Source organism: Colletotrichum graminicola (genome assembly GCF_000149035.1).
Source record: "Colletotrichum graminicola M1.001 genomic scaffold supercont1.22, whole genome shotgun sequence".
NCBI lineage: Eukaryota > Fungi > Ascomycota > Sordariomycetes > Glomerellales > Glomerellaceae > Colletotrichum > Colletotrichum graminicola.
Genome location: NW_007361026.1, coordinates 411361 through 435627, shown reverse-complemented (window position 1 = coordinate 435627; position 24267 = coordinate 411361). Strand labels below are relative to the sequence as shown.

At 43.9% G+C, this 24267-nt stretch overlaps 7 protein-coding genes and 1 non-coding gene across 8 annotated transcripts; 5 read left to right on the top strand and 3 right to left on the bottom strand.

Moving 5' to 3' along the window:
- Positions 1–255: 255 nt before the first annotated feature.
- Positions 256–2213, bottom strand: GLRG_06159 (sulfatase; the record flags this gene model as incomplete). Its single annotated transcript, XM_008096844.1, has 7 exons — positions 256–567; positions 624–727; positions 788–914; positions 988–1260; positions 1356–1666; positions 1728–1889; positions 1955–2213. 7 exons carry the CDS (start codon positions 2211–2213, stop codon positions 256–258), a joined length of 1548 nt encoding a protein of 515 aa, XP_008095035.1.
- A 966-nt stretch (positions 2214–3179) lies between these two features.
- GLRG_13155 lies at positions 3180–3251 on the top strand. The gene has a single exon. It is a non-coding gene; the product is annotated as a tRNA-Arg (tRNA).
- Positions 3252–3698: 447 nt separating this feature from the next.
- Positions 3699–4313, top strand: GLRG_06158 (LSM domain-containing protein; the record flags this gene model as incomplete). Its single annotated transcript, XM_008096843.1, has 4 exons — positions 3699–3701; positions 3805–3945; positions 4002–4052; positions 4122–4313. 4 exons carry the CDS (start codon positions 3699–3701, stop codon positions 4311–4313), a joined length of 387 nt encoding a protein of 128 aa, XP_008095034.1.
- A 464-nt stretch (positions 4314–4777) lies between these two features.
- On the top strand, positions 4778–6902 carry GLRG_06157 (pentatricopeptide repeat domain-containing protein; the record flags this gene model as incomplete). The annotated part of the gene is made up of 2 exons (XM_008096842.1): positions 4778–5371; positions 5427–6902. 2 exons carry the CDS (start codon positions 4778–4780, stop codon positions 6702–6704), a joined length of 1872 nt encoding a protein of 623 aa, XP_008095033.1. The 3' UTR covers positions 6705–6902.
- Positions 6903–8075: 1173 nt separating this feature from the next.
- GLRG_06156 (major facilitator superfamily transporter) lies at positions 8076–9872 on the top strand (the record flags this gene model as incomplete). The annotated part of the gene is made up of 1 exon (XM_008096841.1): positions 8076–9872. One exon carries the CDS (start codon positions 8076–8078, stop codon positions 9870–9872), a length of 1797 nt encoding a protein of 598 aa, XP_008095032.1.
- A 773-nt stretch (positions 9873–10645) lies between these two features.
- On the top strand, positions 10646–11338 carry GLRG_06155 (uncharacterized protein; the record flags this gene model as incomplete). The annotated part of the gene is made up of 1 exon (XM_008096840.1): positions 10646–11338. One exon carries the CDS (start codon positions 10646–10648, stop codon positions 11336–11338), a length of 693 nt encoding a protein of 230 aa, XP_008095031.1.
- An 885-nt stretch (positions 11339–12223) lies between these two features.
- On the bottom strand, positions 12224–12973 carry GLRG_06154 (uncharacterized protein; the record flags this gene model as incomplete). Its single annotated transcript, XM_008096839.1, has 2 exons — positions 12224–12703; positions 12767–12973. 2 exons carry the CDS (start codon positions 12971–12973, stop codon positions 12224–12226), a joined length of 687 nt encoding a protein of 228 aa, XP_008095030.1.
- Positions 12974–20257: 7284 nt separating this feature from the next.
- GLRG_06153 (uncharacterized protein) lies at positions 20258–21667 on the bottom strand (the record flags this gene model as incomplete). Its single annotated transcript, XM_008096838.1, has 2 exons — positions 20258–21364; positions 21437–21667. The coding sequence occupies 2 exons, from the start codon at positions 21665–21667 to the stop codon at positions 20258–20260; spliced, it is 1338 nt and encodes a 445-aa protein (XP_008095029.1).
- Positions 21668–24267: the final 2600 nt, after the last annotated feature.

Genomic DNA, 24267 nt, shown 5'->3' with positions numbered 1-24267 from the left:
AATCGGGGCCATGCTAACCAGTTGTTCATGATGCTCAGGGTGTCTATGGTGGACCCTATTTACGTGCCAGAGTAGAGGTTTTACCGCACGTGGGAATCGTGCAACAATCTAAATTCATGCGCTACGCCAGTAACTCCATCTCAAAGCTCATCAGAAATCACCGAAACCCCGGTGTCCCGAAGTCCGTTTGTTGCTGCGTACCTCCTACAAACTTAATATTCATGTGTATCATCAAAATGTGCTATAAGCTCCCCCTCACGGGTCGTAAAAGGTCAGCGCATGCTGGGCACCCTCGGCGCTGATATCGTAAAAGTCTTTGCAGCTGGAAAATGAGACCTTGTGCTGTGCCGCGTAGAACTCATCGTACTTGACGTCAAGAGCATCGCGCAGGTTGTCGACGCCGCCCTCGGGGTGGATGTGCTTCCAAGGAAGCCTGCAGGTCTCTGCCTTGCAGCTCTTCAGAACCAATAGGAGGGCGTCGAGGCGATCTTGCACGACAGATAACGGATGCTCAAGAAGCTGGCCGGAGGCGCTCCCAGCTAGGTTGACCATCTGGCCCGGGTCCTTCTGTAACAGAGGTTAGTCAGGAAGTCAAATGACGTCCGATCTGGGCCTGCACTGACTTTCATATCGTAGAGCTCCCGCTCGTTGCTGCACCAGACCGAGTAGAACAAGCTGTATCCATCTCCCAGAACACGCATGGCCTTGTACGTGTTATTCGCGGCAACTGTGAAGAGACGACTTTTGTTAGTGGAACCGTTTCAACTCCAGACTCGAACCTACTTACCGCCTCCGAAGGCGTCATAACCCGACTGAAGTCCCCAGAACTCGACGTTGACGTGGTCGTGCTTGGGGTCATTCTGTGCCTTCTCGATGTCTTTCTCAGAAAAGGGAATGGGAGGTCCATCAAAATCCTCACGCAGAGTAATGTTCGCAAGCGAAAAGATGGTTGGAGCCATATCAGTGTGGCCCCGGGTGGGCCGTGACGAAGTCGACCGTTTTGCCCTTGGGCACACCGGGACCACGAATCAGGAACGGCACATTGATATCCTCCTCAATAGAGCACGTCTTTCCCGGCTTGAGGCGGTGCTGGCCGGTGTGAAAGCCATTGTCAGACGTGAATATAACGTATGTGTTGTTAAGGATGCCTGCTCGGTCGAGGCGGTTGATGATGGTATCGACCATCTCGTCGACGGACTGCAGCGCCTGGAGGCGGCGATGGTAGTAAATGTCGCCGTAGGCCACCTCGGTAGCATTCAACTGAGAAATGATAAGGCCCCAGTTGGCCCTACTGGGCCGTGGACCCATTAGCCATCATTATTGGAACCCGAGGAGATGGGCCTAAGTATTCTCACCTTGACAGGGTTGGAGTTGTAAGTGCGAGGCACAGTGACATTGGCGAACAGGTTCTCGTGCCTCTTTGCCGGGATAGGGGGTGTGGCACCTGGACTTGTTTCGCCGCCAAGGCCATTATTGTGAGGACCGATGGGTGCAACACCGAGGAAGAAGGGCTTGCTGCCATTGAATCCGAAAGCATCATCTAAGAAACCCAACACTCTTTCGGCGGCCAAGTCGTTGCTGTACTCGCCAGGGAAGGTCTGAGATGGGCTTTGGTTCCTCTGGAACGTCGCGTTGAGATACAGGTAAGTGTTGGGGTCCAGGAGGACTAGATTACAGGCATTAGCAAACGATGATTCATTCCAGAGGCCCGACTAATAATAACCCACAGTCACTGCCAGTCCACCCCTTGGGGAAAGGGTTATTCCAGTTGCCGGTATCATGGGCGTTAAAGAGCTTGCCGGTGTAGTAGGTATTGTAGCCGGCGTCTTGGAGCCACACAGGCAGATACTTGTCGTTGTAGCCCTGAGACACGAACTTGGGGTAACCTCCTGGTATCATCGTTAGAGTCCACCCTCTTCCAAGTGACAGGACATGTTGATGCATCCCAGCGTACCGTGAGGACGAACAATGTTAGTGACGTTGGTGGTGTGCGCCGCCTGGCCCGTTAGCAGGCTGACACGGGACGGACAGCATATTTTGACAAAGTGCTTCTGAACATAGGGCATATAGTCAAGAGAGCCCAGCTGCCGGTCCTGGTCATCTGTTAGGATAAAAACAACATTGGGCTGGCGCTGCTGCACGTCTTGAGCAATAACGGCGGTGGCACTAAGTGCCAGCGTTGCCAGCGATGATAAGCTAGGGATGGGGAGCATGATTATTGTTTTGTCTTGTCGAAACACGAAAATCCGAGTCAGAAGTTTGGACACAAGAACCGATGGGCCAAAATAACTACAATCGGTCTGTGAGAAAGAGGGGATTCTTGTATGCTGTGCGCAAACTAGCTATGATAGGCGACCACGGAGTCTATCTCAGTCAATTATAGCCTCCCCTCTATAACCGGAATCGGACCTTACTGCAATCAACAGGGGCTCCGATGATCTGGTGGTATAGTCAGCGGGTCCCCGAACGGTATTTGCCCAGTTTTAGACCAGTTGGATGAACCTCTGGACGGTACAAACAATCATCGTAATCGGATATGTCAATTGCGCCATTCTACCCGCTAGCCTATTTCCACCACTATCACCACGTTTTGCTAGCCAGGCACCAAGGTTTTTTGTTCCGGCTCCAGTGGAAATACAACGTGCAAGCTCAGCTAAATAATGGCTGGTAGAGTAAATTCTCTATGGAGCCGATCGGCTTTAAAAATTGGGTTTTGATGTGATTGTTAGCGTCAAAAATGACAGCCCTTCTCTTGTCCTTGGTTATGCCGCGAAGCGGTGCCATTGACACCGAGGGACCTGATAAGGGGATTGAATAACCGACATAACAGAGTAACTCTTTGACAACTGTGAACCGTTTCTTATGTACCGAGGCAAAGCTTACATCGCGCACTGGCCAACGCTTGATTCACCTCATTACTGGGGGCGATTCTATTATCAGGCTTGAGGAAGTCAACAGCCGGATTGAAAGCTCACACAACTCAAGTCGAGGGCAACAAACCACCAAAGAGAGCATTTAACACGAGGCAACCTGGGCAGTACGCTGTACCTGAGAGCGGAGGCTCTAGTCGTCCCTTGAGTCGTGTTCACGTCCATTTCGTGACCTGTGGTAATTGTGGATGGGTCATAGACGTACAGATTAGCATTCCGTCCAACACAGTTGGATATCCAATCGAATACGGCCGACTGGCGCAATGGTAGCGCTTCAGACTTCTAATCTGGAGGTTGTGGGTTCGAGCCCCACGTTGGTCATTTTTTGGTCCTTTTCAAGAATTCATGGTGTTTTTTTCCTTTATTTCTTTTTCTTTCAAGTTCTTCTGTTGTTTTCTATATTATTGGAAATGTGTGTGGTAGTTGCAGGATAGGCCAGGCAGGTGCATGCCCTCGAACGAGGAATTAAGACAAAAACATATAGCATATGCAATGGACTTTCCAGACAGTTCCAAACTTGTTGTTAAACGGAATTGGAACAGTTGCCTTTTATGACTTGCATTCCGACAGTTTGCTCTCCACGGAACTATGTACGTCATGCCGTGGTTCTTGCAGACGGTGCCCGAGTCCGGCGTAAGCTTCTCACCTGGGGCTCACCGAGTTGCCCCACTTAATCCCTGGCGGTCGCATAGTCAATCGTAAACTGCCCGCGTCAAGCTCCAGCTCAGCCTTCTCTCCCACGGCAAGCTTCGGAGCCCAAATTGCAAAATGGTACGTCCCAGCCTCTCCCCCCGCGTCCCAACGATCTGGCGACCCGGATGCGTGTATGCGGTGCCTCATCCGTTGCTCGAGCTAGCTAACGCCACCGCCGCAGTTACCCCTCGGCCTCTTGAACGCCGCCCAAGGGCACCCCATGCTCGTGGAGCTGAAGAACGGTGAAACCCTCAACGGCCATCTGGTCATGTGCGATACCTGGATGAATCTGACCCTGAAGGAGGTCGTTCAGACGAGTCCGGTACGCGCCGCCCGTCGATGTTACAATGCCGTGCCTCTCGACTGACGATGATGCAGGAAGGCGACAAGTTCGTCAAGATCCCCGAAGTTTATGTGAAAGGAAACAACGTACGATACGAACCCCTCCCTCCCCATCTTGCGCCTCCCCAGGCAAACACAGTGCTGATGCGCCCCCAGATCAAGTACCTGCGAGTCCCCGACGACATCATCGACGTGGTTAAGGAGAACCAGGCGAACCACCAGCAAGGAGGATTCCGTGGCGGTAGAGGTGGAAACAGAGGGGACCACAGTGGTCGCGGCGGCGATAGAGGCAGAGGCAGAGGTCAGGGCCGTGGAGGACGGGGACGTGGTAACCGTGGTGGCCCATGAGGATATCTCCGACAAGATTCCGACAAGCCAGCACCTGGCGGACCGATGCCCACGGTGGCAATGCACAACGCCAATGGAGAGAATACTCTTTGAATGCAGACTTCATCTGGAAGTCTTGCGCAAGAGAAACTAGGCATGCGACTGTCATCCTGGGGCTGATGGCCTCGGAGAGTAGAGCCAGCGACTACTGGCGGTACCCGGGAGGCATGCAAACCAACAGAGTCATTTTACGTACTTGGAACATAAAAATTACGGCCGTGTGAGAGGCCAATACATTTCCCAGTCATCTGCAATGTGAATCTGCCGGATGCTGATCTTGGCCTTGGGCAGACATATCTCGTTCAATGTCACGTGATTGCTCGGACCGGGATCATCTGGGTGAGAACACCCCCGAAATCTGCATGCTGGAAGCTCCCCCAGATTCTTGCTCCTCCTCGCGCCCACCCACTCGCATCGTCAGCTCCATGTCTGGCTCTCGGGTTGTATTTGATGGCTTATGGCGCTGCCTGTGCCCTTCTACTGATGCATATGTAGCGGCTAGACTGCTCAATTCCCCCATTCTACCTCGAACATCGATTGCAACGGGCCACCGAAGGCAACCCGTCCGGCCCTCCCACACGCACGCTATCCGCCCACAATGTCGCCGATACTCTACAGCCACGTCTTCCACACTACGTTCGGAAGACGATGCAAGAGCGTTTGAGAATGGCGAGGCAGTAGAAGGAAATGCGACCGCTGGGGAAATACGGCACGGCGCCACTTCGACCGACTCTGGACCCGGCGATCCAAACGAACAGCTTCGAGCAGCGCCGTTATCTGCCATTTACGAGGCTTTACAGGTCTTGCAAGGCCAGCCAAAGACTTTTCAGAAAGTGACAACCTTCATCACACACTTAGTTCAGTCTCGGAATGCTGAGCTGGACTCCCAACTGTATGAGCATCTAGTAGTTGCGACGGCCGACGTTCAGGGTTCAGCAGCGATGCTGGCCCAGTTGTTCGCCGAGATGAAGCAGCTACAGCTCAAGCCGACCACCTTAATATGCCATGCTGCATTGGCTGTATGCCTTATCCCAGAAAGATCGGCAGGTCGGCCTTGCACTGACTTCATTATAGACACTCGCCGTACATCCCGACTACTTGGTCCGAAACGAGATCCTTGCCGCCATGAAGCAGTCCTGGGCTGAGATCAGCATCGAAGGACAAAGCCACAATGCCCTCGGTCTACTTCGTGATGGACAGTTTGAAATGGCGCTTGACGCACTAGAGGCTATGATTGACAAGCACGTATCTATCCCTTCGTGGGTTTACGATATCTTCATATTCGTGTTTGCCCAACACGGATTCGTTGACGAAGCCATCAAGCTGGCACACAGCAAGGTTCATGCTGGAAGCGAAACAAGTCTCACAGTGTGGTATATGCTCTTGGACGCGTGCGCTCAGACGCATCACTACGAAGGCACGAGGTACATATGGGGCAGGCTTCTGGATACCGACAGGGAGCATCTATCAGATGGTACACTACTCAATGTCATCAACACGGCCACGAGGCAGTACGACTACGAGCTTGTTACCAGCGCATCCCGCCTGATTACCCAAAGGGGTAGCAAGCTGTTTGCGCATCACTACGAGGCCTTGATTGAATGCTACGGCGGCTCAGGAGACGTAGCAAGTGCTCTGCGTGTTCTCTGCATCATGTTCAAGGCCATTTCCGTTGCGCCGTATGCTAGCACGCGCTCGATATACTGCTGGATCAAGAATCACCCGGAGAGCATTGACACTGCGCTCAGTACCCTGACGGAATTGGTGCGCAGTTACAAGGTCCCGATTGCAGCTCTCAACGTCCTCATTGAAGCTGCAGTAGATACCCATGGATATGCAAAAGCCTTGGAGATCTACCAAAACGCTCATAAGTACACAGAGGCAACTCCCAACCATGTCACAATCCGATACATCCTGCAGGCGTGCGACGACATGGAGTCTCTCAAAAGTTTGGTGGCGGAGAACCCAGAGCTGGCTCTCAAGGCGGATCGGAATGCCTTTGGCAAGGCCATTTACGAGTACGCCGTATCCAGTGACCTCGATCTTGCCTATAAGTGCATAGAGCTGTATGGCCAGGCTCCTGAAGGTGCCAATGGCGAACCGCATAGCAAGACGGAAGCATGGATTCCCAAAAGGACGCTGCTCACAGTCATCAGGAAATCTCTCGACGCGCAAGATGAGCGCGTCTGGTGGTTGATCGAGCAGGCCGAGCGCCGGAACATAGATGTCCAATCTGGCATCGCGAAGCTGATGGCGTCTTTCGCGGATGAAATCAAGCGTAGCACAGGATTGGCGCAAGAGGATCGCGCTTTAGGCGATGATCTAGAGCCGCGGCAGCATTCCACGTTATGAGACTGGGAAAGGCCATGCAGTACAGTTTGCCCGAGCTTGTTCTGCATGCCGTTTCACCCAAGGAAAATGCACCCCGGTGCAGAATATACCGCGATAGTTGTACAGCACCACCTGTGGCCCAAATCACTCAACGCCTCATATCCCAATGTATGCACATACAATACTGATGCATTGAGACGTGATCTGTATTTCTAAAAAGGCCCGCACTGTTGGGTCCGAAAGCCGGTTCCAACATGATGTTAATATCGACATGCACACTGATTCACTGTAGGGGGTGACGCTGACGTGGTGTCCAGGGCCCTGGTCTCTCCGTGAAGGGGTCGACTCAAACCGTGTCCGAGCCCCTGGGTTACCGAAAAAGAAACGAAGCTAAAGCACCAGATGCGCAGCCTGGCATCGATTGAATTTAAGATTAATAAGGTTACTAGGCCATGGAATGACGATGAAGTAGGCTTGGCTCAACAACACACAAGCCTGTCACCAGTCGAGCCAATGAAAAGCAGCGCGCAGATGGAGATGCCGGGTTTCGCTGATAAATCCCACAAAAGCCCGGAAAGGATTAGTGATACTTTGCCGTGTACTGGTTGTTATCTCACGCTCCAGGTTCTGCCTTCACGGGCGGCCTGATACTAACACTTTGACTTAATCATGCATGGAAACGCGCGCAAGAGCGCTCCCTCGCATCGTTGGCCCAACGCCATGGACTCGCCATGGACTCGCCGTGGACTCGCACGCCATATTGCGATGCCTATATGTCACGTCAGCACTAGCAGTCTTCTCCCTTATCAATCCAGTCACTTTGATCAAACGACATGCCCTATGTCCAGATTGCCGTTGAGAAAAGGGACCAATGCCATCGGGACACGCTCAGATCTCACCGCGGGCAGATTTACGCCGCTTGCATGTTTCCCACCCCCTACCTGCAAGTTCCGTACTGGCCCGGCACATCTGGTGGCTTGGCTCCGAGCTTGATTCGTAATACCACACATACTGGAGGTAAAGAATTGCGCCGCACCGCAACTCCGGCCTGTGCCTCGATGCCCTGGACGGCTCAATTCTTCGAGTCGTGCTCGGTCATCAACATCCAGGCATGCAACCAATTAGTCTTCCTAGCACCATTGTGCTTCTGGCCCATGGTTAAGCTAAAATAACTATATAGATGGTGGGTATTTCGGGTTCGAGTTTGTCTCTTGTCTTACCAAACCATCAAGTTATTTCTCAACCATCATATCCTATACCGCAAGGCTATGGGTGTCTTGAGACACACATATCAGACGCTCAAACAGACTTTACCTACACTACACCAGACTCTATACAAATTCGAAGCTCCCAAGACCGGTTCCCTAAGCCACACCATCGTCCGCCATCCCCATGGCGCAGATAATTCGAGAGGCCCCGGTAGGCCAACTGATCCGTTTTGTCACTCGCAACAAGTTCCTCCAATACCCCGAGGAGAGGCCCGATTTCCAACTCCCGCAGCCATGGCTTGACGTCCTTAACTCGGAAAAGGAGGGCTTGGCGGTCGAGGACGCAGATCTGGCGTCGCCAAGATCCTCCCAGTCGACCCGCATCAACGAGGAAAAAACGCTGTCCCGGAAGGAGGTCGAGGATGCGTCCCCGTACGGGGTCTCCCTCCAGCGGACGCGGAGCAGACAAGAGTCGGTTTCTTACACGCAGGACCGGCTCGAAATCGATGAGATTCATGAGATCCAGAAGATGCAAAGCATACCCATCGTTCCAAAGAAGACCAAGGATGGGGCCATCCTGGTGGATTGGTACTTTAGCGACGACGTCGATAACCCACAGAACTGGTCCAACGCGAAGCGTGGCCTCATCACCGTCATCATATGCATCTACACGTTCGTCGTCTACATGTCCTCGGCCATCTACATGCCTTCCATCGAGGGTGTCATCCACGAATTCGGCGTTGACATGACCGAAGCCTCGTTGGGCCTGGCCCTTTTCGTCCTGGGCTACGGCATCGGTCCGTTGCTGTTTTCTCCTCTCTCCGAGATTCCCCGCATCGGCCGGAATCCCATCTACATTGTCACCATGCTCCTTTTCGTCATCGTTTCCATCCCGGCTCCATTGGTTGACAATTACCCCGGATTGATGGTCCTTCGCTTCCTGCAAGGCCTATTCGGATCCCCTTGCCTTGCATCGGGTGCCGCATCCCTTGGAGACATGTATAGCTTGCTGAATCTTCCTTATGCTCTGATTGCCTGGGTCTCTGCTGCCTACTGCGGGCCCGCAATCTCTCCGGTCTTGTCCGGGTTCTCTGTTCCCGCCATGGGATGGCGCTGGTCACTTTGGGAGGTTCTTTGGGCATCGGCGCCCGTCTTCCTCGTCATGTTCCTCTTCCTCCCAGAGACCTCGACACCCAACATTCTCCTCCGCCGTGCCGAGCGCCTCCGGAAGCTGACAGGCAGCAACCGCTTCATGTCGCAGTCCGAAATCGACCAGCGCAATCTTAAAACATCGGCCGTCGTCATCGACGCATTGATCAAGCCGCTTGAGATCACGATCAAGGACCCCGCTATCCTCTTCGTGCAGGTATACACCGCCATCATCTACGGCATCTACTACTCCTTCTTCGAGGTGTTCCCCCTGGTCTACCCGGTCTACTACGGCATGAGCATCGGCCAAGTCGGCCTCGTCTTCCTTTGCATCCTCGTCGCCTGTCTCATTGGCGTGGGCATGTACATCTCGTACCTGGCCTTCTACATGATCCCGCGCATCAAGAAATACGGCTTCCCGGCCCAGGAGAACCGCCTCGTGCCCGCCCTCCCGGCATCCTTCGGCCCTACCATCGGGCTCTTCATCTTCGCTTGGACGGCGTCCCCGGCGATCCACTGGATCGCCCCGACCATTGGCATCACCGTGTACGGCGCTACTGTCTTCATCGTTATGCAGTGCATCTTCGTCTACGTCCCGCTCTCTTACCCCCAGTACGCCGCCAGTCTATTTGCGGGCAACGACTTTTTCCGCTCGGCGTTTGCGTTCGCTAGCATCCTGTTCGCGCGGCCGATGTACCTCAACATGGGCGTTGCGCGCGGCACGAGCTTGTTGGGTGGGCTAAGCACGATCGGTATCATTGGGATCTGGCTGCTCTACTTCTACGGCGCCAGGCTGAGGTCGCTGAGCAAGTTTGCGGTGTCATCCGAATGAAGCGAGGTATGAGGATGTCCATGGTAGTGCGCTTTAGTGCAACTTGTCTTGGATCATTTAAGAATTAATTATTTGGCTTCTTGGGTTTGAACGCGTATATGAGTAAAATAGATTAGAGAGAAGAGAGCATTAGACTTGAATTGTTCCACCTGAAATCCAGCTCACAAATAACAACATGTATGGCTCCGTTTATATTGGTGTTCTTCCACGAAATAGCTTAGTGTTCATGTCAACATTAAAATCGGCCATAGGAGGGCGTTGTAAAGTCAAGAAGCAGGATGACCGCCAATTACCCGCAAAGAGATGATTAATATGCTTGAGAAAGCCATGAGTTATTGAAAAACTAGGGTTAGGCTTTAAAAGCTTATGGCGAATTGACATGTTATAATTCAGTCATTGCTACAAGCTTATTCAAGAGCCTTGTCTCTCCCGATAGCGGCGACCGCCTCCCCCTTCAAGATGTAGCTCTACCCTGTCATACAGTGTCGTTGCTATGACTCTCAACTTTCGTTCCAACTTACTCGGCCGGACAACACTTTTCCCTCGCGATCCTAACCACACTTTCTTGGGTCGTTGCCTTAAGCGTAATTGTAAGCTGAGTCAATCCGATGCAACCCGATCCAACCAAAGGACAGTCAACACTTCAAAGTTTAGTCAGCTTACATAGTGCCATTTCCCGTTCCCCAAGCATTTGTCCTCAGCGGAGCGGTATCCCTCTTTTCTCAATCACCACCTCATATCACCAGACCAGCAAGCAATTTTGACAAAGCACCATGGGAAGAAGAGTGTATCCCCGTACCGTTGTGGAAAAGGCCCCGAGCCACGACGGCATGCCCTGCTTCGCGGCCTGGGAGATGACGGAAATGGACCCGGACACTCAGACGCCTCCGGACGCATCCAACCGACCCAAGTGGTCCATCCAGCTCTACGACACCACACCCGCAGCCAGCGACCACGAGCACGTCAGAGCTACAGCAATTAAAGTCGAGGAGTCTACGCGTCAGGCCCGTGACAGGCGTGGGGCATCTAACCGCGTTGAGGTTCACGGCCTCCCGCTCCCCGCCGGTACGCCCGAGGCCGAGCGCGTGGCGCTGTGCGCGGCACACCATCGCGCCGAGGTCGCCGCCCGAAACGCCTCCGGGGCGCCCGACTTCTTCATCCCCCCGACCTTCGACGACGTGTGGGAGCACCGCATCGTCGTCATCGAAAATCCCGACGCCGGAGAGGCGAGCCCCTCTGAGACGGATGACAAGGACGGCACTTTTCTTGCCGTTTTTTTCAGCATGAAACCCCAGGCTGCGGCCGATAGCCCCGGCGGACCTGACTACGAAGTTGTGCGATTCTCAGGCAAGGATCTGGGCGACAGGCTGCAGGACTTCACTAGCTCGATCGCGTGGTTCTACGACTCGTACGTTGGAGACGGTACAATATACCACGACCTGGAGAAGTGGCGACGAGAGGCCTAGGCGGGTTTGTCATCCAGCAACTCGAGCAACAAGAGCGAAATGAGGGATAGGGATACCAAATTCAACCAAGAACTGCGTATTATTCTTCACAAAACAAAAGACAGCGTCAATTTCACGGGGGTAGTAGCCTAGGTCGAAGCAGTAATAATGAATAGGAGGGGTAATAGTTATTCTCTATGATATTGCAAGTGCGTAGGGCATGATAGGACTTTTGCGGTGCGGTGGCTATACAGAACACCTCAACCATCAAAAGCAACACAAGATTCCTTGCTGATCGGTGTACATATTGCGTCAATCGGTCCATAACTTGGTCTTGATCACAAGGTCCAAGTGTCCCGATTGGCCACAATTGCACGCCTGATCAGACGAGTAAATACTCCCGATCATCTTGTGTCATTACGTTTGGTAGTAGATTATAGAAGGGTCTTAGTTCAATCAGGTAAAGGTAGGTCCAAGAATAAATGTGTAAATGTGCATGTCTATCTCTAAATCTATTGTCGCTGGCTTATATCTTCGCTCTTGATCAGAGGTGAAGATCTTCCGATCAGCTCATGCGCTATCTCACTTCAGGCTGATTGCCCCGCCCTGCTCCAATATATATATATAAAAAAGGAAAAAAGAACAGATCATCGTGGGTTACCTTGTTGAAAGGCATAACTAGGGGAGCTTACATCCGATTAGCTCGTTACTGGCGACAGCTTGACGAGACTGTACAATACCTCTAAAGAATCATCCTGCTCGCTCCAATGCAAAGACCCGCCCATTGCCAAACACCCAGACCGAATACAAAGCCGGAAACCGAAAAGAAAAACCAAAGATCAAAACTAAACGACGCCGCCCAATGCCAAAACGACACGCCTCTCTGGCAAATCTCGTTTACCTATATCACAGCGGCGCCGGCGCCCCAAGGTTGACCGCGGTGCCGTCCCTGTCCAAAGTCATGGCGGGGTTCCCGTAGGCCCCGAACACCGACGCGGCCCCCGCGGGCCGGGGGAACTCCATCCTCGCCTGGTCCGCAAACCCATTGGCGCGGAAAGCGTCATTCAGCCAGTTTGTCGCGGCTTGGCCGTTCTCTTTCCCGTACCGTTGCCTGAACTCCACTTGGGCTCTGCGTGCCCAGCCCTTCGCGTTGCTCTCGATGCCACCCAGGTACGTGTCGATCCAGTAGGCGTAGAAGGACCGCAGCGACGGGTTGGCTCCGGAGCGCCTCGGCTCATCGGGGTGCGTCCCCCATGGATAGTTTCGGTCGAACTCGTCCAGTACCAGGTCCATCCAGTTGGAGACGCGCATCCACTTGTCCCAGACGTTCTCCTTGGTGCTGGGAGGGCGATGGGTGTATCTGAGGTATTGGAAAACGGCGGCTTGCTTTACGAGCACGGGGAGTTAGCAATCTTTCATTTCTGTTTTCGCGAAAGAGACATCGCTTACGTTTCTAATCCATGCTCTGTTCCTGTTTGCGCCGCTCAGATCAATAGTTGTCAGGCCATTCGGGGTGCCTTCACCGAAAAATGTCCCCTTGCACTCGTTGACTTCTTTCTCGACGAGAGCAAAGTTCTTGGTTGTCCTGTCAATCGGCATTCCCCCCTGTCCCGGTCGATCATTGATGGGATCGGAGCGTGCGATGGCATAAGCCATGATATCGTCAAGCGGCGCGCCTCCCGCGGGAATCCCGAGGGGCCTTGTGGATGATGGTTGTAGTCTGAAGACCTTGGGGCTCGCCTGATCCAGGAGAACATCCGCGACCCAGGAAGCCTGCGGCTTCGTTGAAGTGCCGGGAACCGTGCCTCCGTCTCCGAGCCAAGCAAAGAACTTGGCCAGCGTCTGCTTCTCGTACACGTGATCATCTAAGCTCAAAAGTCAGCCTGTTGGTATCACAGGGATCGCGATTGTAAAGCAGTAATAGTTTGATTGACTACTAGTTGCTTGTTGAGATGGATTGAAAAAGAAGAAGAAGTTGTTGCTGCGGATATTTGTGGTGGTGTAAGTGAGCTGCTAAGGTGAGTCATGTGATAGTAAATCACGTGACTATGGATTGGCTCTACTATTGAACAGTTGAATATCCTGACACTGGTAACTTTCTAAAGTGAAGGAAAATCGCTACAAATAGCCTAGATACTGCCTAGCAGCTGAAAAGCTTAAAAACGTAATAAAAATTAAAAGCCTAAAAGTATTTAATACTTTTTGTCTATGTGATCTGTTACGTAGCTTAAGAAACTTATCCCTTTATACTAATCTAAACTATCCTGTTTCTAACTAGTTATTCTAGCGCCTTGTTAGGTAATAATTTAGTAAATCTATTAGTAGGATTATTATTACCTTATATTTATTATACCTTATAGACCTTATATTACTTATATAACTACTAGAAGGCTATAATATTAATTATAAGCTTTTTCTTTTTTATAGTCTTAAGCTTAATAAGGTACTTATAGAGTAAGTATAAGTTAGTATAGAGAATTATTAGTATATATAGTAGCTTAAGGCAGTTAGTAATTATTATAATAGTTATACTAAGTGTATAAGTAATATTAGTACTAGTAACTATACTATAGATCTTAAAGGCTAGTATACTTTAGGTAACTTACTTATACTTTATTAAGCTAAAGTAAATAATATTACTAGTTATAGTAAATCTATTACCTATAGTAGTACTTATAGGTGCCTTATTAGTAAGAATAATAATAAATCCTAGCTATAAAGTAAAGTCTTTATTATTTATAAATAATCTATTTATAAAGATAAAAAGCTTTATAAATTTAAGGTTAAGTAAGTAAAATAATAGACTATAGTTAAGGTTATTTATTTACTATATAATATAATAGTTAAGTGCCTTAATTTTATTTACGTTAGGTAATTAGTGTTATACTATAATAAAGTAGTTAAAGTACGCTTTAGGCTAGTAGACTAATATAATATATACACTATAGGCCTATTACTTAACGTACTACTTAAGTGCTTATAGAGATTCTTTATTAATAGGTTTAAGTCTTTTACCCTAGCCTTTTTACTAAAGAAAAAGCTTTCCCTTAGTAGTTAGAGATACTATACTACTATTAAAAGTAAGTAAGTTATTAATAGTAAGGATTTACTTCTCCTTAGTAGTAAATATAGCCTTAGTAAGCTTATTAGCCTTATAAGTAGAAAAGGATTTATTTAAAAAGGTAATAGTATTATTAGTCTATATACTAATAATCCTAAAGTCTAGGCTCTCTATATTAGTAATTAGTAGGCATAAATTAAAGGTTAAAGTCTTTATCTAAAGCTTTTCTTTATAGTAGTAACTATATGTTACCTACTAGTAAGTACCTACCTCTATAATACTATATAATAGCTTTACTACTTATATAATAGTGCCCTTTAGATAGAGGTCTTATATTTATAATAGAAAGCGTATAAGAATTATATAATTTAATAAGGTAGTTAACTATATATATACCTAAGTAATATTATATAACTAAAGTAAGAAATTATTATTATTATAGATAAGGGATAAGGTAAAGGTAAAAATAAGGCGCTAGCTAGCTTACTAGATTATAAGTAACTAGGTAAGAATTACTTTTTTACTATTATTAGTATATCCTTAGATAATAAGGTAGGATTTCTTATATAGTTTTTTATTCTAGCCTTTTACCTTATTAATAATTTATAATTTAAATATTTATACTTTAGCGTGCTTATTCTTATTATATTAAATAAAGTAAAATACCTTATAGGTAATAAGCCTTTTAATCTTAGTAGTAGTTACTTACTTAAAAGGCTTCCCTAAGGTAGTAATAATACCTTTTTTCTATAGCTTAATTAATAATAATTAGTTAGCTTTTTCCTTTATTAAGATATATACTATACTTATAGTAGTAAAGAAGGTAGTAGGCCTAATAGTAAAGCTAGTTTTATTAAAGAAATTAATATACCTCTATAGGTAGCTAGCTTTTTACTTTAGCTATAGGTGTATAGTAATAGTAATACTATTATATATTTCTTTAGTAGGCATAAAGATATTAGTAGGTAATAGGGTTACTATATTATTATTATTATTCTCCTTATTACTTTACCTACCTACCTTAAAGAGTAGCTATTATTACTTATTATAGGTATCTTTAAGGTATAGTTTAATAATAGTTAAATAAAAAGTTTATAGGCCTTAAGGGAGGTTAATAGTATAAGTAGTCCTATTACTAGTAATAAGGTAAAAGGGGCCTTACTAGCCCTTTTTCTTATACTAGATGTAAACTATAAATTAAAGCAGAAGGGCTATTATTATAGTAGTATCTAGGCTATTATATATAGTTACTACCTTATTAACTTACTTTTTTATATAGATCTAGTAAATAGCCTCTATTACTTTTCTTACTGCTTTAGCTTTTTTAAGTAAGGTTAGTAAAGGTAGTAATAAGTTAGAGATTTATAGGTAGGCGCTAAAGACTAGTAGTGTAAGTACTAGGCTATTTAGGCTGGCTATATTATTAATTACTTTAATAGCTAGCTAAAGGGTAACCTTAGGTGCTTAGCCTTTATTATAGAGGATATTATACGCGCGTTAGAGGGGTATATAGTATCTTTTAACCTTACTAATACTATTATAGGCTTTAATTAGTATTTCTTTAATATTAATATAAAGTAACCTTACTAACTACTTAAATTTACTAGTGTAAAAGTTTAGGCTAGTATTAGTAATAATCTAGTTAGGTAGGCTAAGGTAGATATTAATTTAGTATATCTAAAGTGCCTCCTATATATACTCTATAGTAATGTTTTTAAGTAAATAGGCTACTTAGAAAGATATTATAGTATTAATTATATATAAGGTTAGGTAGTTACTATTAAGGTAGATAATATTAATAATAATTTTATAGTTAAAGTTATATTTATTATTACGTAAAGTAAATTTAAAGTAACTAAGCGCCTTTATATTTATCTAGTAGTAGTAGTAGACCTTAGTTAATTTCTTTAAGGCTGTAATCTTAACTTTATTACTAGATTATTAGAGGATATAATAGAGCCTTTAGACTAATAGGTAGCTAAAGTAATAATAAATTTACTATAACTTATTATTTATAAGATAGTAGTAGGTAATACTTTACTTATATTAATTAAGTAGTATCTATATATAGCCTTATTTACAGACAGTAGGTATAATAGTGTTACCTTAGATTAGCTTATTAGTAAGGTTATTAAATTTAATACTATACTAATCTATATTTATAAGGTAAAGTAGAAATAAGGTATTTAATAGTATTATATAAAAGGTTAGTATACTAAAGGGGGTTAGTATGTTAATTACCCCTTATAATTTAAAGTAGTTACTACTACTAAAGTAGATTTTTACTTTACTTACCTATAACTTATTTATAGCTAGATTTCCTTTTATTTAGTAGTAAAAGGTAAGATACTACTTATATTTAGCTATTAAATATTTAGTTACGCTAAAGTTAGGTATAATACTATAGAATAAGATAAATAAATATTACTTATTAAGGGTAAAGACGTCTGCGTTAGGTAGCTTATTATTATATAGATTCTTACGTAAGGAGTTATCTTTTATAAGAAAATAGGTTATAGATTAGTTATATAGTAATAAAAAGAGAGCAGGCCTATTAATAGTAGATAAGTTAAAGAACGTTATTAATATATAAAATATAGTGCCTAATTCTTTATCTTTATTACTTTTTATATAGTTACCTTTTTTATTTAAAGTAAATAGCTTATATTCCTTAAAGTTAGTTATAAAGTAGTTAAAGGCTTTAGGTAAAAAGTCTATTAGATACTACTCTTTATACTTATAGTAGGCTTATTACTTTTTGTCCTTTAAGTGCCTTATTAACTAATAGTTAGGCTTACTATATACGTAGTACTTCTTTATAAATAATAATAAGGGTAAAGGAGGTACTTATTACTATAGATTGCTATTAAAAGGGCGCTATAGTGTAAAGTTACTATAGCTGTAGTTATATTAGCTAAATTACTAGTAACTTTACTAGCTGTTATAGGTATAGTTAGTTTAGTATTAATTATTTACTTCTTTAGTTAGGTATTAACATATAGGTTATTTAAATTATATTACGTTACTAATTACTAATTAGAGCTAGCTATACACACTAGTAAACGTAGATAATAGATTAAAGAGGGTAAGAGAGTATTTCTCTACTTTATAGCAGGAGTTAAGTAATTAGTTATAAAGGGCTATGTTAGATAGGGTGCTAATCCTTATAACTATTCTTATAAGGGTAGTTACCTTTTTAATAAGTAACTTTAGGTATTTAGCCCTACTTTTATTTAGATTATCTAGAATAGTCCTTATTAAATTAGTCCTTTATAGCTTAGTAAGGTAGGCCTAAAAGGTCTCTTTATTCTTAAAATTACCCCTTATCTATATAACTATAGTAATAAAGTTAGTCTAGTTATAAAGATAGTTAGTATAGTACTTTATAGCTTTACCTTTAAGTATAATAAAGAAGGCGCTTATAAAGTGCTCTTACTAAATCTTAGCCTTTATATAGTAGTTATAAAAGATTATAAGCTTTAATTTAAGTAACTTATATACCTTTTTACTATACTTTATCTTATTAAGGTATAATTTAATAAAGTTAGTAAGCTAGTAAGTTATAAGTAAGGTAGTAGTAACTAGTATAACTAATAGGTAAAAAAGAGTATTACTTATTTACTTAAATAGTAAAAGAATAAAATTTAGGTTATTATATAATAAGGCTAAATTAATAGGCCTTTATTAACTTTTCTAGACGTAAGTAACTTATACTAAGGGGGTAATAATATAAGAGGGGCCTAGTTAATCTTATGTTAATATTATTTTTAGTAGTAGGTCTATAATATCTTATATAAAGTTAGGTTTATTAATCTTTAAGTAAAAATCCTTACTCTTTTTCTTCCTTTCTTTAATATCCTTAAGCGTCTACACCTTTAGATTATTAGCCTTAAAGGTATAGTAGATTTATTTAGTAATAGTTAGTAACTTTACTATTAATACTTATATACCCCTATATATTAGGTAGTCTCTAAATTTAATAATAGTTTTATAAGTAGTACTTTTAAAGGTATTAAGTAACTATTCTTTAAAGTCTTTAGTAGTATATCTTTATAGCTATTAACTATATAGCTATATAAAGCTATATTATATTATTTAGAGTATAATAATAGTGCTTAAGGCGTTATATTACTTAACTTAGGTAAGGCTGTTAGGAATATTAGCTAAATTAGTTATACCTTATAGTTATATAATAATAAAGGGCTAGCTACGCTCTAGGATAAGATATAGATCCTTAATATCTTATAGATAGATATACTTTTTTACTCTAGCTAGTGCCTATAGTTTACTTTACCTTTTACCTAGTCCTTCCTTTACTATTATTACCCTCTGTTAGCCTTACTAACCTCCTAAATATAGGCACTTACTTCTTACCTATAGGGTTAGAGGTAAATCTGTATGTTAGAGGAATTACTACTATTAGTATAGATAATAATAAGATAAGTAGATAAATAATATAATATAAGGAGGTATAGGTAAAAGATAAGGTAAATAAAGAGATAAAATAATAGATAAATAGATAGTAGTAGATAGCTCTAGGGAGGCCTTACGCTTTAGTAACGTAAAGAGATAGCTCTAAGGAGGCCTTACGCTTTAGTAACATAAAGAGATAGCTCTAGGGAGGCCTTACGCTAGATCTTACTTAAAGAACAAAAGGAGACGCACGCTATCTTTAAAAAGAGACGTATGCAGACCTTACTTTTTAGTAAGCAGGATACTATAGTTAAAGACTTTAAAGGAAAAAAGGTAAGGAGTTAAGGTTATATACCTTACTTAAGGGTAAATAATAAGTAGTCTTTTTAGATTAATTAGGATAGTAAAGTTAAGTAAAAGTTATATTAGTTACTAATAACTATACTTTACTTAAAGAAGAAGAGAAAGTAAAGAGGATAGTGTAGTTATTAATAGGTATTTTAAAGGATAAGAAAAAAAGTAAGTAAATTAAGGTAATATAAGTAACCTCTACCTTCTTTACCTTACTTAAAGAATAAAAGGAGGTGCACTTACTAAGGGTAACACTTAGCTACTAATCTAGTTAAGGGAAGAAGTTATAATTACTATAGGCTACGCCTAGCTAATAACGTAATATTAGAAGTGTATAAAAGTAAGATTAGTAGAAGCTGTTTACTTATAAATACTATATTAAAAGTAGATTACTTAAGTAGTTCTTACTTAACTGCTTTATAGCTAGTCCTACTAGTAAGATCTTATTTAGATAAGAACTTATAGGAGTCTGTTTACTTATAATCTTATATAGGCTATTACTACTATAATAAGATAAAAACTTAGTAGGATAAAAATCTTAATAATTAGAAGAAAAAAAGGTTAAAAAATAAAAGGAAAAAGAACTTAAAGAAACTTAGGTATAAAAAGAAGATAATTATACTAAATACTATAAAGGTTATTAGTAAGTAAGTAGTATATAAAAGAAGGGACTTCTTTAAAAGTAATAAAGTTAATAGTAGTAATAGTAGTTATTATATAGTAGATATAGGGCTTAAAAGGTTATTTACTAGGTATTATAAGATCCTAAGTACTAATAATCTTTAGGCTAGGTAGCACTTTAATACTTTAATTTAAGCTGCTATAGTAAGTAAAGTACTATAGTCTCTTCTAATAATCCTTACTAATCTATAGTAGTAGTAACTATAAAGTTAACTACTAATTAGTGTTAGTATTATAGGGATTATAATTATAAAGTAGTAATAGTTTAATTAACTACTAGTTACTTATTAAGATAGATTAAAAAAGAAGAAGAAGTTATTGCTGCAGATATTTGTGGTAGTGTAAGTGAGCCGCTAAGGTGAGTCACGTGATGGTAAATCACGTGACCATGGATCGGCTCTACCATTGAACAGTTGAATATCCCGACACAGCCCCTATACTCCGTTCACCAACAAACGAAAAGACGTGAGAGAGACCATACTCTGGAATTCCAAGCCCGCGACATCTCTAGTCCCCCCGATCTTCAGATCTCCGCCGCACTTGGAATCGCCCTCGATGTAGTAGTACTTGTCAATATTGCTGTCTTTCCTCGCATCCGCGCACGGCTTGTGCCTCCCACAGTCGATCCAGAACGTTTTCCCGGCAAGCGTTAACTTCGGGTCATCCTTAGTCAAGGACCTCTCCGACAAGAGTCCATCCCGGGTATCGAGGCCTGAGGCGGCGCAGCTGTCCTCGCCTTTAGAGCTGTCTAGGATGCAAGAGTCGCCGGCCGCGCGCGGCACAAACATGGAGCCCCATCTGGCGTCCCGCGCTGCGTTTTTTACCTTCGACGAGCGGCACGACTGACAGGTGACCGGAGTCTCGCTGGGGCTCACACTACTGGTACTGGACAATGTGGCCTGCGACTTATCGCTATTCGAAAGGCCTCTGTCTGACCCAGCGGTCGTGGTCGGGCCGGCATTACTCGTCGTGATCGGGGCGCCTTCTTTCTTCGTAGTCTTCGGGGCATCTTCCTTCTTAGTAGTCGCCGGAGTATCTTCCTTCTTCGTTGTCGGGTCCGGTTTCCGGTCAAGCTTTTTGCAGTCGCCCTTCTTCTTACGTTTGCACCCGGTGCTAGTTCCGACCGAGTCGGGTGCGTTTACTAGCGAGTTGAAGGTTCCGTCGTAGTCAAGCTCGATCTTGTCGATGCCACAGCCCTTCTTGATCCACCCGTCGAAGAAGTCGGTCGGGTTCATCGAGTTCTCCGCGAACGACTTGGCGCCCTCAACAGCCGCTTTCGTCGCCAACCGCGCCGCCGTGGCGGCTTGGCCAGCACCGGGAACGAGGGCGAATCCGATGTTGATGCTCTCAACGACGGCCTGGAGAAAGACGCCGCATATGACGTTGTCGAGCTTTGCCAGGCTCTCAATGATGGGGATGGCGAACGCCTCGGCAATTGGGTCGATCTCCTCGGCGCAGAAGCATTTGCCCGGGTACCACTCGTAGCCGTCGGTGTCTGTGTACCACGGTCCTTTGCCTGTGGGGGTAGGACCAGAATGACACTGTTTTGTGCCATTGTAATTAGCGAGATCCCCAAGCACAAATATTTTCTGGGATCCTTGAGGGACACTTACACCGACCTTCTCCTCTGGCTGCCCCTTCGCCTTGCAATATGTCCTGCAAGGCGTCAAACCGTCGTTCGGGACTTTTGGGTCGAAGTACTTGACACAAGTACCGTCTTTAGCCTGATGGTTGTAGAATTGTTGCAACTTTTCATTTCTGCGAGATATGTCTGACGTGTCTTCGGAGTTGACGGCGGCGAAGAGCAGACTGCCGAGCAACGGCAGATACGTGAAGGCCCTCATTCTTGCGGCCACACGCTAGATTGATTCCAATGAATGAAAAAGAATACAATAGGGGTCTTTTTAGTTATATTGGCTTGCTGTTTATTGGAAGTAGCCCAACAACTGTGATTGTGAGGTTGGAAACTTGCTTTTATACACTCATATCCTGGTATAGTTCACCCAGCTATGTTAGACCGTGGCCGGGTTATTCCGCCGATATTCCAGTGTCCTAATTTAGTTCACAAGAGAGCCTTCTTTCAGATCTGACTGTGATTGCAAGATTCCTGGAGGAGCGCACTGGATTGACCATTGAGCTTACCTCGAGCTTGATAGGAGTGTGAGATCTTGGCCGAATGCAGTCCTTTCACAACCGAATACATAGGTAAATATTACATTGAGAAGGATATATCCCTTTTTGGCGTTGCCCAGGAACTGCGCCCTGGAGCAGTCTGACCTTTTGCCACAATCCAAATAAGATTGCGAGCCTACATCTGGTCAATAATGAGTTAGTTCTCACATCTGGTAGAGTGTCAGCTTACCGATTTTTGACTGCCAAGACCTTCAGCCTCTACAACCAATGGTCACAGTATTGACCTCTTGCGTGATACGAGCCTCTGGTTCAACTCGGTGGCAGTCTGAAAAATGGTCGTGGTGTTGTCCGAAATGCCAAATACAGTTAGAAATGTGCCCAGGCGAGATGAAACAAGAAAGAAGTGCTCTACTCTTCTCTCTCTACACGACTTCATGATTACCCGTAGGGCTAGCAGACCCCGGAATTAGGATTCCTTCGGGACTCTAGGTCGCGTTTGTTTGATGGCTACTTGGAAACACAATGGAAGATGCTAATCATCATCTTATTATCGCTTCTACCAAACGCTACGCCCGGCGTCGACAAACGCTCCATGCTGTATTATAGTGAGTCCTCTTCTAAAGCGGCCTTTATGTCATCGACTACGACATGGCTCTAAAACTTAATGGTTGCCTATTTATTATGCTGCGCCGCATTATCTTGAAGTCGGACAAGAATAGGGTCCTGTATTAAGCTTATAATAGAGCTATAAAAATAGAGAGGAAGTAAGATAAAGCATATAGATATGTTGAAATTCTGTTGTAGTATATTAGTAATAGACTGTGCTGGTAATTACTGGTACTTATATAGTTAATAAACGACTATTCCAACTATCCCTAGTGGCGCTCTTTAACTATCCTCTGTGATAAAACATCCCTGCCTGAGAACAAGCGTGGCTACAGCCTGTGAAGTGGACTAGGGAGTATATAAATTACATATCCTATTTATTGTAACTAAATGCGGCATTTCCTCTGCTTTATTATCTCTCTGTATACTTGGTTCTAGTCCTTGTTTGACACTTGTATTTTATTGACAGACTGGATTGTAGTACTAGAATAGGAAAGTCTGGCTAGAAGGATCTTTTTGATGCCTAACACTAACTAGCACCAATAGAGTAGGTTACAGGATGCAGGCGGTTAGAATTGCTATTGTGTTCCTATGAAAAGGGCACCTGCCTGTGATCTGCGGTTATGTTAATAGATTTACTACCTTAGTAATGCAGGTTGTGCTACGCCTGTATTTTTCTGCACTTAACTTCTTTAAGACTTAGCTTCTGTCTCTTTGTGGCGTGGTCTTAAATAAAATTAAGGAACACTAGAAGCCTGTCTAATTCCCTTTTGCGGCCTAACTGTGTGACTTATCTGCAGCAAATGTTCTACAGTATACCTATAAGTAATTATAGATATAGAATAGCTGATATAGAATGTGTATAACGCCTAGCGTTGTTAGAAGCTGAAGGGTCCTACTTTGCTTGACGTGCTGATAAGGTGTTCCTCTGGATTTTAGGCTTGACTAAATGCATGCCTAAAGCGCTATAGAGCTAATACGCCTGGAAGACCTACTAGTTAGATTAATCTATCTGTAAAGAGAACAGCTAGATATGTCTCTACAGAAGATATGGTGTAGGAAATTGTTACTTTGTAGATAGTTTTGCTAGTACAAGGGCTTTGACTTGATCCTACTTATGTAACTGTTGTTGGTAACAAGAGGGTATAGTAATAGAAGAGATATATAGGAAATTAGGGCCTGTGCCCTTAACTTTAGCGTAATATATAAGTACTAAAACGTGCTGCTACTATGTCTAAATTAGTTATAAACGTAAGGACTGCTTATTGCTATGCTTTTTGGAGTTAACACTGGGATGAAAGAATACTGTTGTGATGTTGACTATCGCCTGGATATTGGCGATATGGATTAACGCCGATCGGTCGGAATAACTACGGCTAATTTGCTGTAGATCTACTAGATCTACAGGGATATTACGCAGTGAATTCGCCACGTAATCTTACAATAGTTTTTCCTTCTTTACGTATAATTTAGAACTAGTATTTACCCCTATTATTTATTACTTACCTATTAATACGTATAGTTAACTATATTACTATCCTAGTAAAACTAATACTAATTAGTAGTTAACTTTATAGTAACTACTACTATAAGCTACTATAGATTAGTAAGGTAATATAAGAAAAGGTAATTCTTTACTGTTAATTATCTATAAAGGCCTAGAGTAGGCTTTACTAAAAAATCCCTCTATAAATACCCTTATAAT